Here is a 13,404-nt window from a genome sequence, read left to right as displayed (position 1 = left end):
ACCAAAAGATACAAAGTAAAGAGTGAGTATGAATCACTCCAGGAAATGTTATGGTGAAATCTGCTGATACATATTATGCAGACAGATATTTGGCTTTCTTCACTCATTGTCTCGTCTTTTGCATCTTTATGTTTCTCTGGACAACAGTATTTACACTCCAATAGTATCTTTACTCCACAATATTTGTATTAGATTTACGAAATACAGCCTTTTACATTCATATAGTATACAACGCAGCATAAAAAATCTAAAACAAAACCACGAAAAATAAGAATCACAAGAAGAGTGATCCTCCCCACACATTACCATATGCTTATTTAGTATTTAGTAGGAAAAAAAACCATTTACAAAGCTTGGTAACGTCATTGTCCAGAGACATCATGTGGATCATCTGTTGAATCTAAATCGTGCTCATGTATGTGCGGTTTTGCCTTTCATATGCGAGTTATCCTTTCTAATGGAAGGCTTGATACCCGTCTTACCCATTGAGTATGTTGGGTGTAAAGCAAGCTGAGCTCTATACATGCTCTTTTTTTTATATATAAAGCCCATCAGAAAAAACGTTATTTTGAAATACTCTCCTCGATTATAACTCTCACCTCTTCCCAGAACATTTTAATCTTTCCGCTGAAACAATGTTCCTCTTGTTTCTGTTCATGTTTTGTAAATGTTTTGTGTTTATTCTGATCATGTCTGCTCTGTCGGTCGCTCACATCACCGATCACTCACTGCTGTAACTGAGACTTGTGTTTGAATACCGTGTCTTCAACAGACAGATGAAGCCACCGTCGTTGCAGATTCCATGTTTTGAAAGGGCTTCATTCTCCATTACGCACAAACCATAGAACCGTTACAGCAATACTTTCTATACTGTTGGCTCTCGCTGCTCCTCTCTCCCTGCCTGTATCTATCTTCATCCCCCTCCTTCATACCTCCTCCAGCAGAAAAGCGAGAAATGCACTGCAAAATTCTTGCCATAAATTGAGCACTGCATTCGCAGGCCAGTTATCTTCATTACAACCCTGCAACAAATGCTGTGACAAGAGCAGTGTCTGCTGTGTTCCCTGTAGTGGTGTTAGTTTGGGATGCTTTAATTAGGGTGAAATCTGGCTCAAAAACCCTGCACAGTGTGCGTCAGCTGTTGAGTTACAGCAGCTGGATGTTTCTCCCCACCGCCATCCCGCGGGGTCGTACAGTTGTGCTGTTGTATTATATCACAGCGTTGTGATGGTGTGCCGCTGTCCACGTTGAATGGTAATTTCCTGCTGACTCAGCGCACTGCGAGCCGCAGCCCGTCCATACAGCAGTTCTGTCGGGAGCCGTTAAAAGCCGAGGAAAAGGCAGAGTGATTGGGGAGCGCTGGATTGTGTGTGTGTGTGTGTGTGGATTTAAAGAGGGTGAGAGGAAGTAAAGCAGCAATAGCCTTTAAGATTACGCAACATTATGCAGCTTTACACCGTGAGGGCAGAGTAATCTCAAGGCTCCTCCATGCGCTCTGATGTAACGGATGGACACACAAACAGGTTGTATTCCCTGTTAAGCACACAGTTGCACAAGAATGAAGTTAAAAGACGAGCGTATTCTTGGAGGATTTACCAATGGATGCCAAAATATAATCTGGCTCCATTTGAAAAGATGCTATGAGCGACAAGAAATGGGCAACAGAGAGTGCTCCATCAATGTTGCTCTTTAATGAAATGAGCAAAGGGAGGACAGCGCAGGGATGAGAGACACCATGCGCCGTTGTCTTGACGACAGCCATTTCATCCAGGAAGGATTAACAGATTCTGCGAAGGGGATTACAACGTCTCTTTGTGTTGTATTTTTACGGTAACAGCAGCACATTCACACACATTTGGCATCAATGATCAATGATCACATGATGATGCAAAGTGCTTACTCATCGCACCGAAGGAGAATGCAGTCATGGTCTTACACAAATAGGGAATGGAAACAAGTGTACGCACATTCTCACACATTTTAATATAGCAGCATTGCTTGGGGATTTTCATCCCTGCTGTGATGAAATGTACATGAAATGTTTGTGATTCTTGGATCAGCAGGGTTCCTATGCAGGATGGAAAAGTATGTAATTATGTAACCATTGCCCCTATTCTGTTTTCTAAAATATATTCTGAATTTCAAAACATAAATTGATGGTACAAGGTGCAGGCAGCACAGCGGAAATGTTAACCACTGTGTGAGCGAGCTTGATTTGTGCAATAAGTATGATGTCAGTGGACTTGTGACCGGTGAATTGTTCATGAACGTCCCTTCTGTTGCTGTAGGGGTTGAAGGTATAAAGTTATTTAATTTTATATGACAAAAACTGAATCCCATTGCACGGTTTTAGCATTGCAGCTTGAATAAAATGCATTGCATAGTCTGGTGTAGTAATACACTGATTAATCGGGACAATTAATGCCATTGTGATATATTCGGCTGCGCTCACATGGCCGATTAACAATGTCTGCGAACACATTTGGAGGCGGCATTCTCAGTGTCGCTGTGGAACAAAGTCAACACCAGAGAAGGCCACGAGACAAACATGTATTTATTTATTATTTATGAAAGTTTACAAGTTTCTCAGAAACAAGAAGATGCTGCCACCTGCTGATATATGCGGTTGTTAAGTACACTAAAACTCGTTTATTTTTCATACATAGGTTGTTTTTAACTAAGTTTAGTTTTTTTAAATCTAAAAGAAGTGCTCTGCAGACAGTGTGCAGATCTACCTGGCAAACAGAGACAATGCAGCATAATAAATAAATGTTCATTTAAGTTCAGAAGATTGTTGTGTTTTATCAGATGAAAAACTCAAACTAAAAACATGCTATCAGCATTATACAGTATATCTCAAAAGTGAGTACACCCTTTAGATTTTTGCAAATATTCTGTTATATCCTTTCAGGGGATAACATTATCCTACTGAAACTTTGATATAACTTAAAGTAGTCAGTGTGCTGCTTGAATAACAGTATAGATTTATTGTCCTTTGAAAATTACTCAGTACACAGCTGTTAATGTCTAAACAGCTGGCAACAAAAGTGAGTACACCCCATAGTGAACATGTCCTAATTGTGCCCAATGATGTTGTTTTCCCGCCCTGGTGTCATGTGACTCGTTAGTGTTACAAGGATTCAGGTGTAAATGATAAGCAGGGCTGTTAAATTTGGTGTTTTGGGCACAATTCTCTCTGAATGCTGGACAACATGGCACCTCATGGCAAGGAACTCTCTGAGCGGCTGAAAAAAAGGATTATTGCACTTCACAAAGATGGCCTTGGCTATAAGAAGATTGCCAACACCATGAAAATGAGTTGCAGCACAGTGGCTAAGATCATACAGCGGTTTTCCAGGACAGGTTCCACTCGGAACAGGCCTCGCCAGGGTCGACCAAAGAAGTTGAGTCCACGTGCTCAGCGTCATATCCAGAGGTTGGTTTCCAAAAATAGACGTGCGAGTGCTTCCAGCATTGCTGCAGAGGTTGCAGAAGTGGGATGTCAGCCTGTCAGTGCCCAGACCATACGCCGCACACTGCATCAAATCGGTTTGTATGGCCGTCGCCCCAGACAGAAGCCCCTTCTGAAACCGATGCATAAGAAAGCCCGCAAACAGTTTGCTGAAGACAATGAATCCAAGAACATGAGTTACTGGAACCATGTCCTGTGGTCTGATGAGACCAAAATAAACCTGTTTGGGTCAGATGGTGTCCGGCGTGTGTGGCGGCACCCTGGTGAGGATTACCAAGACAAATGTGTTTTGCCTACAGTCAAGCATGGTGGTGGCAGCATCATGGTCTGGGGCTGCATGAGTGCTGCCGGCACTGGGGAGCTGCATTTCATTGAGGGACACATGAATTCCAATATATACTGTGACATCCTGCAGCAGAGCATGATCCCCTCTCTTCGGAAACTGGGCCGTAGGGCAGTTTTCCAACATGATAATGACCCTAAACACACCTCCAAGATGACAACGGCCTTGCTGAAGAAGCTGAAGGTTAAGGTGATGGACTGGCCAAGTATGTCTCCAGACCTAAACCCAATTGAGCACATGTGGGGCATCCTCAAGAGGAAGGTGGAGGAGTGCAAGGTGTCCAACATCCGTGCGCTCCGTGATGTCGTCGTGGAGGAGTGGAAGAAGATTCCAGAAGCAACCTGTGCAGCTCTGGTGAATTCCATGCCCAGGAGGGTTAAAGCAGTGCTAGATAACAATGGTGGTCACACAAAATATTGACACTTTGGGCACAATTTAGACATGTTCACTATGGGGTGTACTCACTTTTGTTGCCAGCTGTTTAGACATTAACAGCTGTGTACTGAGTAATTTTCAAAGGACAATAAATCTATACTGTTATTCAAGCAGCACACTAACTACTTTAAATTATATCAAAGTTTCAGTAGGATAATGTTATCCCCTGAAAGGATATAACAGAATATTTGCAAAAATCTAAAGGGTGTACTCACTTTTGAGATATACTGTATATCGGCCAGCGGCAGACCTGCTCTCTAAATATCGGTAATTGAAAAACCCATACAGGTCGACCACTAGTTTGGTGTTAATTGATTTGTATGAGCTGCAATCTTCTGGCTATTGTTTGGCTACATAGTCACAATGTAACGTGTATATTAAAAGTTGCAATTTAAAGCCATTTATTTACATAATAAACATCGAGCTATTTCTACTCAGATGTACAAATATGGTCTTAAAAATCTACCGAGAAGTCTAGAAATGTGTAGGAACCCTGCACAAGGAGAGGTTTGGATTGGCTTTGTTTTTTCTTATTCTTATTGAGCAAACACCTACGCTACACACGCACACACACTCACACGTCCATGTTCCCACGCTCTTTCTTGGAGCTGGAGGCAACACTGGGCCGGTCTTCCCCCGGACTCCTCCTGTCTGTGGTCATGCTCACCAGGGTAAAGTCACGGAGAACGCGGAAAATACATAATGTGTTGGTGTAAATGTTGGTGTGTGTGTGCGTGCGTGTCTGTGGACCTAGGTTCCTCCATATGCTTGTTCCCACACACACTGTGGGACAGTAACATGGGTGTGTCCAGCCCTCACACAGTCTCTGCGCACACACACTCTTACATATACATTTTTAGCACATACCATATGCCTCCTTAAAAATAATGTCTTTGGCCAAAACTGCTACGTCGTGATCCCATCTGGCATCAGTGTAAGACACGTAAACCAAAGCGCACACACACACACACACACACACACACACACACACACACACACACACACACACACACACAAGGGTATTGTCCTAAACCTGTATCTTCTTAAGAAGCCAAGTGAAATGGCAGCCAAGAGGATGCACCCAATCGCCCACACACTTGTACGCACACACACACTTACAGTAAACAAGCGTGGCCTGGTGCCAGTGTCTTCGCAGTAGTGGTGAGAACCACCTGTTTCACGCCACCTTCTCATCCTCTCTGCTGTTTTTCCCGCTGTCCTTTCTCCCCCTCCTCCTCCTCTCTTCATCCTTTAATCTCAGGCTTCCTCTTGGTTTGGAGGCAGCACAGTTGACCTCTGACCTTTGCTCTTTGCTCTCTTTCAGGTCCTCCTCAGTCAGGTGCATCGGCTACGAGCTCTCGACCTGCTCGGACGGTTTCTGGATCTTGGTCCCTGGGCCGTCAGTCTGGTACGTTAATATACAAATGATGAAAAATAATTGTCCTTTTACAATGTACTCCCTTAAGGCTCACCTGGGAGAGCGGGTGGACGCCACGCAGCGGCCCAGGTTCAAATGTGACCCCCGGCACTTTGCTGCATGTCATCCCCCTCTCTCCCCCTTTCCTGTCCCTCCGTCATGTCTTTCTAATACAGGTGAAAAGAGTAATCTTTAAAAGAGGATTCTCCACACGTTGGATAACAAGACACAAACATTACCATAATAATGACTTAATTAGCACAACATTTTGCACACCTGACTCGCCTTTTCTAGCTGAATCATATTCACACCCAGCAGTCACAATATTCAGAATTTCAGAGTTTAACAATTTAATTGGGTGGTGGTGGTCTAGTGGTATGCTTTCCAAACAGAACACCAGAAGGTCTTGAGTTCAACACCATTGTGCACCTGAGCAAGGCACTTAACCCTGAGCTGCTCCAGGGAGACTGTCCCTGTAGTTAGTTCACTGTGAGTCACTCTGGATAAGAGCGTCTGCAGACTGACCTGTAATGTAATGATTGTTCAGTGCACACACACTAACATATGCATATCTCAAAATGAAATTGATTAATTAAAAACTGCATTGCTAGATACCAGGGAAGTGAAAAAAATTATATGTCAATATCATTCAGAAATGCTTTAAAGCAGTGGTCCCCAACCACCGGTACCGGTCCGCGGGTCATTTGGTACCGGGCCGCACAGAAAGATTGAATAAAAAAACATTTTATTTTGAAAGAGGTTTTATTTTGAAAAATCACCGGATACATCTGTCTGTGAGTCTGTGTCTCTTGACACATGTCAAGATGCTCGTCTGTCACGTGATACTTTACTTCAATTAAGCCCACAAGCAACAATGAGCGGAAAACAAACGTCTTTAAAGAGCTTTTTTGGAAAAGGGAAAAGACCCAATGAGGAGGCATTTAAAAGACAATACCAGGAGTCACTTAAAATACGTGTTTATCACTACAGGTGATTCTCATGCGTCGCTCTGCATAATACGCAGGCTCGCAAATGAGGCAACGAAGCCTTCATAACGGCGGGTGCCGGCGTTAAAAGACAAGACAAGTTGAAAGAAAAAAACATGAACAAGAAGGACATAAACAATTACTGGTGACCGCCACACCAACAAATGCAAGTGCACTGAGAGTGTCATACTTAGTGACTAACTGTATCGCTAAGGCGAAGAAACCTTTTACTATTGGTGAAGAATTTATACCCCAATTTATACAGGCTCGTTACAGAGACACAAGCTCAGGGCTCCCACTAATTCAGCGTAATGGTGAGTTTTTTTATGCACTTTATATTTATACACACACACTTTGAAGGCCGGTCCGTGAAGATATTTTCTTACATGAAACTGGTCCGTGCCGCAAAAAAGGTTGGGGACCGCTACTTTAAAGGATAGCTTCACTATTTTATAAGTCTGTCTTACAATATTCAGTTACCTATATGAATGTTGAAACCGGGTTAGCTTGCTGTCTATGCTGGTCACTACCTGATCTCTTCTTAATGCACTTTCAATGTAAGTGATGGGGACAACATCCACAATCCAACGCTCTGTGCCAAACTGTATCTGTAGTCAACATGAGGCTTCAGCTTTCTAACCTAAACAAATGAAGTGAGTGTCTTCATATGCTAGCTGCCTCAAGTCTTTATGCTAAGCTAATATAAGCTCCCTCCAGCTCCAAACTGAACGCACAGACATGAGTCGTATCAATCTCTTAATTTATCTCTCACAAAGAACTTGAACAAGTGTGTTTCCTAAAAACAAGTGCTGCGTATTTTACTACGATTGATGGGTCACTCTCTCAGCCAGCTTCCTGAACAGAAAATAAATTGCTTCGTAAACAGACTAACTGTCACTCAACGCTCCAAAATGTAAACTCAGCATATTGACAAAGCAAAAGGACAGACATTGGAACTCAAGTCAAAATTGCAAATGTCATCAAAGCTGCTGCTCAGCTAAATCCCATTCCTGTGTACATGTTTACATTTCAGATCTAAAACACATTCAGAACTGCTCTATTAATGTGTGTGTGTGTGTGTGTGTGTGTGTGTGTGTGTGTGTGTGTGTGTGTGTGTGTGTGTGTGTGTGTGTGTGTGTGTGTGTGTGTGTGTGTGTGTGTGTGTGTGTGTGTGTGTGTGTGTGTGTCTGTGTGTGTGTGTAGGCCCTGTCTGTGGGGATCTTCCCCTACGTACTGAAGCTGCTCCAGAGCTCAGCCAGAGAGCTGCGGCCTCTGCTGGTTTTCATCTGGGCTAAGATCCTCGCCGTGGACAGTGTAAGTTATGTAAAACACATGAACATCTTGCTGCCTCATCTTTTCAAAACCCTTATTGTTTCTGTTTTCTCAGCTTGTTCACGTCACATGTTTATTGTCGTTAAATACATTCTGTCCGCTGCACATGAGGACTAACACAACGCAGTGAGAGAACTCGCATGTATTTTGTGTGACACACTGGTGATTTAAAGGAATATAGTTGGTGTCAGACAGTTTGACAAATTAACAATTCTATGTTGATTTTCAGTAGGTTGGTTTTAATTTAAAAAATCAAGTATGAAAACTGGTAAAGCTACACTTTTGTCAAATGTTTTTCTTCTAGCATGATGAAATATTGCTTAATTTTGCAAAAGACTGTCAGTAATATCTTTCAAATGACTGCATTTACCTTAACTTATCTTAATAAAAAAGGAAACAGTTTTTCCACGCACACATTGTGTTAATGTTTCAATCAAACAATTGACTTTGATCTAGATTCTAGAACATTAGGCTTAACTGCAAGTTATGTTTCATATTGCAGCAGACTGAAAACATGAATCAATCCTAAAACATGCCGTAGTAAATTATGTTATGTAATACATTTAATGATTCAGAATAATAGACGATACACGTCCTGATTCTTACACACTTCAGTTTTATTTCAATAAAAACACTCAACTGTTTACCGTCAGTATGAGTTCAGAGTTTGGAGGCACCGCCACGGGAGAAATTCACAAATACTCCCTACGGCTGTGAATACTGTATGAGTGGAAAGTGACCTTAAACGACATCTGCAATAAAGTGAACCCTCTCCCTCCTCCTCCTCCTCCTCCTCCTCCTCCTCCTCGCTCTCCCTTTATGTCTCTGCAGTCATGTCAAGCTGACCTGGTGAAAGACAACGGACACAAGTACTTCCTATCGGTGTTGGCTGACAGTTACATGCCTGTGAGTATCCGACAATCCCATTTTGGGATTGTCTTTAAATTCAAGGATCATTTATGTTCATTCTGTAACACAGAAGTGCAGTTGTAGTCCATTTATGCTAGACCAGAAAAAAAGAGACAAAAAACAAAAACAGTACTGCATTCCGGTAGTGAATTTTTAAAATGTATTTCTTTACTTGCATCATGAGGAATTTAAACAGCTGCAACAAACCAATGGTTATTTCTCAGGGCAGATAATATGGCAACTTAACATAAAACATTCAGGGAAACATTGTCTATAACTTTGACGTTTGAGCACCAAGCATCGTTGATGTAAACGCAGAATCCACCTCCGCTTGTCCCAATGGAGATCATTTAGATTGTGTAGAAGTCTATGAAAAAATGTAATTAAAACTTGATTTATTACCTCAATAAACATTTTCCTGATGAGTGTATGTCTCAATCGCTAGTTTCAAGTCTTTTTCAATACAGCATGATGTTCATTTAGTAAATGATGGTCCCATTTAGAGTAAAATAGTGGCTTTAGGGCGGGGCGACCACAGTGTTGTCAGGTTTGGGTGCTCTCCGTGCTTTAACCCTTTCACGGTGAGTTTTTTGCTTCGTCAAAGTTAATTGTAACATTTTTGTCGCTTAAAAGTGTCTTGTTAAGTGCTCGGTTGTACAAAAACAAGCAAACTCTGCAGTCTACAAACCAATGGGTCACCGTGACTACGTTCACTTCCTATATACAGTTTAAGCATCAGACAGTAGTGTGAAAGTAGATATGTCGACATCTTACATACGTACCTTTCTGTGTTCCAGGCTGAGCATCGAACCATGGCTGTCTTCATATTGGCTGTTATCGTCAACAGCTACAACACAGGACAGGTGTGTGTAGTGTGTAGTGTGTAGTGTGTAGTGTGTTGTGTGTGTGTGTGTGTGTGTGTTTCCGCACTGCTGTCCGTTTGCTTGCTCAAAGCCCAAAGAGAGAACGCACCAAATTATTCATTTACTTCCCTCACCAGAACCTCCGCGGGTTCTTTCGGGGCCAGCCGTCACTTTGAGAGATTCTATCGCCCATTGTGTATTTCCTGGAGATATTGGTTATGTGACAGTTTTGTCACCAACATTCGCCTCTATAATCTCCGTCTCCGTCCCAGCCACCTCCATGTCGACACTTTATCACAGCAAGTGTCACTTCGCCCTGTTCCTTGCCTCCGGTGTAAAATCCCAGAAGCCTTTTGTGCCTGATGCTGATCAAACGTCCAAGGGTGCGATATTGGGATGATGTGGCTTGTCCATTCGAGGACTACGCACACACACAAACACACACACACACACTTGCTGACCCACTCTTCCACAAAGAAATATTCCAGCATCACTCCCTTATGCTTCTCTCTCCTGCTGTCATTTTTCTGTCTAGTTCTACATTTAATTTTACAGTGCTTCTCTCTCTCAACATTATATAAATGTTACAAATCAGAAAAGCTATATGTGCTCTCAAGCTCAGAAACAGCAATTCTTCTTCCATACCACTGTTCCCTAAACGCTCCTACCTCTCTCACAGGCCTGTAAATAATAGATGCTCCCCAACATTACAGAGACTCTCTGCCTGCTCCACATCTCCATTATTTATCCCTCTTACTTTCAACAACAGCGTTCATTACTGCGGTATCGCTGTTGCGAACATGTCACAGTGCACACGTCTTAATACTCTGGCTCTTGGGGTTCAGCTGGGAGGCTCGATCAGAGCTAAAGGAACGACACTCTAGTGATCTGAGGCACATGAAGAAAGTAGACAAGGGGGGGACGAGGAGGCGGGGGCACACCGTGTCGCTGCTGATAAAATATTTTCTTTGTTATGACACTTCAATCTGTACGAGATTCTCAGAACACTAAACAGTTGTAGTTCTTGTGGGTATTAGTTGTTGCGTTAAAGGCTTTTACGTTCGCCAGGCACAGACACTTCTACTGTAACTGTAATCTCAAATTCACGTCAGCTGCAGAAGAAACCAAACCCAAAGGTCTTTATTTTCAGTTAGGTTTCAGTTTTTAAGTATATTCGGTTAGCTTTTAGTAATTGTCTGTTTTCTGATCTGCACTGTTCAGTTTGCCATTTGCTGTTAATGCAACCTCGAGCTGCACAACTGAATCAATAAGTTGCCAAAGAACAACTGAATCAATAAGTTGCCAAAGAACAAATGAATCAATAAGTTGTCAAAGAACAAATGAATCAATAAGTTGTCAAAGAACAAATGAATCAATAAGTTGTCAAAGAACAACTGAATCAATAAGTTGTCAAAGAACAACTGAATCAATAAGTTGTCAAAGAACAAATGAATCAATAAGTTGTCAAAGAACAAATTAATCAATAAGTTGTTAAAGAACACTCAATAAGTTGTCAAAGAACAAATGAACCAATAAGGCGTTAAAGAACAAATGAATCAATAAGTTGTCAAAGAACAAATGAATCAATAAGTTGTCAAAGAACAAATGAATCAATAAGTTGTCAAAGAACAAATTAATAAGTTGTCAAAGAACAAATTAATAAGTTGTCAAAGAACAAATTAATAAGTTGTCAAAGAACAAATTAATAACTTGTCAAAGAACAAATTAATAAGTTGTCAAAGAACAACTGAATCAATAAGTTGTCAAAGAACAAATTAATCAATAACTTGTCAAAGAACAAATGAATCAATAAGTTGTTAAAGAACAAATGAATCAATAAGTTGTCAAAGAACAAATGAATCAATAAGTTGTTAAAGAACAATCAATAAGTCGTCAAAGAACAAATGAACCAATAAGTCGTTAAAGAACAAATGAATCAATAAGTTGTCAAAGAACAAATGAATCAATAAGTTGTCAAAGAACAAATGAATTAATAAGTTGTCAAAGAACAAATTAATAACTTGTCAAAGAACAAATTAATAACTTGTCAAAGAACAAATTAATCAATAAGTTATCAAAGAACAAATGAATCACCAACTATTTTGATAATCAATACTTGGTTTGAGTCATTTTTTAGGAGAACATTTGATAATTCCAGATTCCTAAATGTGAACATGTTCTGGTTTCTTTACTCCTCGGACAGTCAACTGAATATGTTTGAGTTGTGGACAAAACAAGACATTAGAGGATGTCATCCTCAGGGAAACACTGATTAACAAGTTCACTATTTTCTGATATTTTATAGACGCAACAACAATCGAGTTGCAAACTCAACACTTCCTGTGTGTTTACCTGTGGCCTCGATAATCTCAAGATTATGTGCATTCACACGGCACTAATGATATATACTCTCCTATCTGCTGCTCTTTCCAACAGACATACTGTCTTCATTGATTCTACTACGTCATTGAAGCTACTGTCTAAAATGAACATTTCTTCTGAGTCTTTAGCATCAAAGGCCTGCTGGGAAACAAGAGGCATCATGTCATTTAAGCCACTGCAAGGCTTTTACTCTCAAGCATCCATATAGGAAGTGTCTCCTTGTATTCACCAACAGACTGAAACTAATTCATCTGTAAAAAGAGAAGCTGAGAGCAGCAGTGTTGTACTAATGGAATAATACAGTTTAGTACAGATAACTCCAACTTGGCCTTTAATTTGTAATGTTCAACACACACATTTTGTTTCTTTTCACAAAATTCAGCGTCCTTGACAGTCAATCCAGTTGCTTTCTTTGTGTTACCTCATGAGGAAATGAAGAGAACCTAATAATGCTCTGCACAAATGGATTCAATAAAAAATAAAGTTTTAAAAGTATTTTGAGCAAGCTTCCAACCTTCATGCAACAATTACCTTTTGTTCACTAAAAAGATTGCTGAACGTGTTGGAAAGGAATAAGTCGTACTGCTGCAGACCTTTTTAATGGTTTAAATACAGTGAGGTTGCAGGTGAGCGGTATTACCTGGCTAATGTGGTACAAGTCTGCTCTCCTGTGTGCTGCTCAGGAGGGTTAACTCTGACGTATGCTGCACTCACTCTCACTCTCACTAAACATCTTCTTACAGTTCTTGAATGCGCGTAGGTATCCACATGTTTAACAAATGTAAAAGTAAAAAGTGCACGTGTGAACTTCTCTCACACTCTTCGTCGTGCACCCCCACCCCCACCCCCCCCACCCAACAGGAGGCCTGTCTGCAGGGCAACCTGATAGCCAACTGCCTGGAGCAGCTGTCGGACCCCCACCCCCTGCTCCGCCAGTGGGTGGCCATCTGCCTGGGCCGCATCTGGCAGAACTTCGAACCGGCGCGCTGGTGCGGAGTTCGTGACAGCGCCCACGAGAAGCTCTACACCCTGCTGTCGGATCCCATCCCCGAGGTGAGAGGTTAATACCAGAGATCAGGTACATTTGAAAAAGTCGTTTTTTATCTTAATTCAAGTCCCGCTCTGCAAAAGCAGCAATTCAGCAGGCCACAATATCACAAGGTCAGCTCGCTTGGAACCTCGACCGAGGTGATACCAATAAAAGCACCACGTACTGTCCACTACTTTTGCTAATGGAAAACCAAAAAAGAACGTTTCCAATCGAG

At 41.5% G+C, this 13,404-nt stretch overlaps 1 protein-coding gene across 9 annotated transcripts in view; it reads left to right on the top strand.

Annotated features, from left to right (window-relative positions):
* rptor (regulatory associated protein of MTOR, complex 1) overlaps window positions 1-13,404 on the top strand; it is a 174,239-nt gene that overhangs the window by 110,957 nt on the left and 49,878 nt on the right. For all 9 annotated transcript variants that reach the window (XM_029445530.1, XM_029445444.1, XM_029445202.1 and 6 more), the window contains 5 exons: window positions 5,575-5,658; window positions 7,857-7,967; window positions 8,817-8,891; window positions 9,692-9,757; window positions 13,001-13,192. In XM_029445530.1, the coding sequence (XP_029301390.1) occupies window positions 5,575-5,658; window positions 7,857-7,967; window positions 8,817-8,891; window positions 9,692-9,757; window positions 13,001-13,192 (528 nt within the window). The remainder of the gene's footprint in view (window positions 1-5,574; window positions 5,659-7,856; window positions 7,968-8,816; window positions 8,892-9,691; window positions 9,758-13,000; window positions 13,193-13,404) is intronic.

Source organism: Cottoperca gobio, chromosome 1 (genome assembly GCF_900634415.1).
Source record: "Cottoperca gobio chromosome 1, fCotGob3.1, whole genome shotgun sequence".
Classification (NCBI taxonomy): Eukaryota; Metazoa; Chordata; class Actinopteri; order Perciformes; family Bovichtidae; genus Cottoperca; species Cottoperca gobio.
The sequence above is the reverse complement of the archived record's forward strand: the minus strand, read 5'-3'. Positions and strand labels throughout refer to the sequence as shown.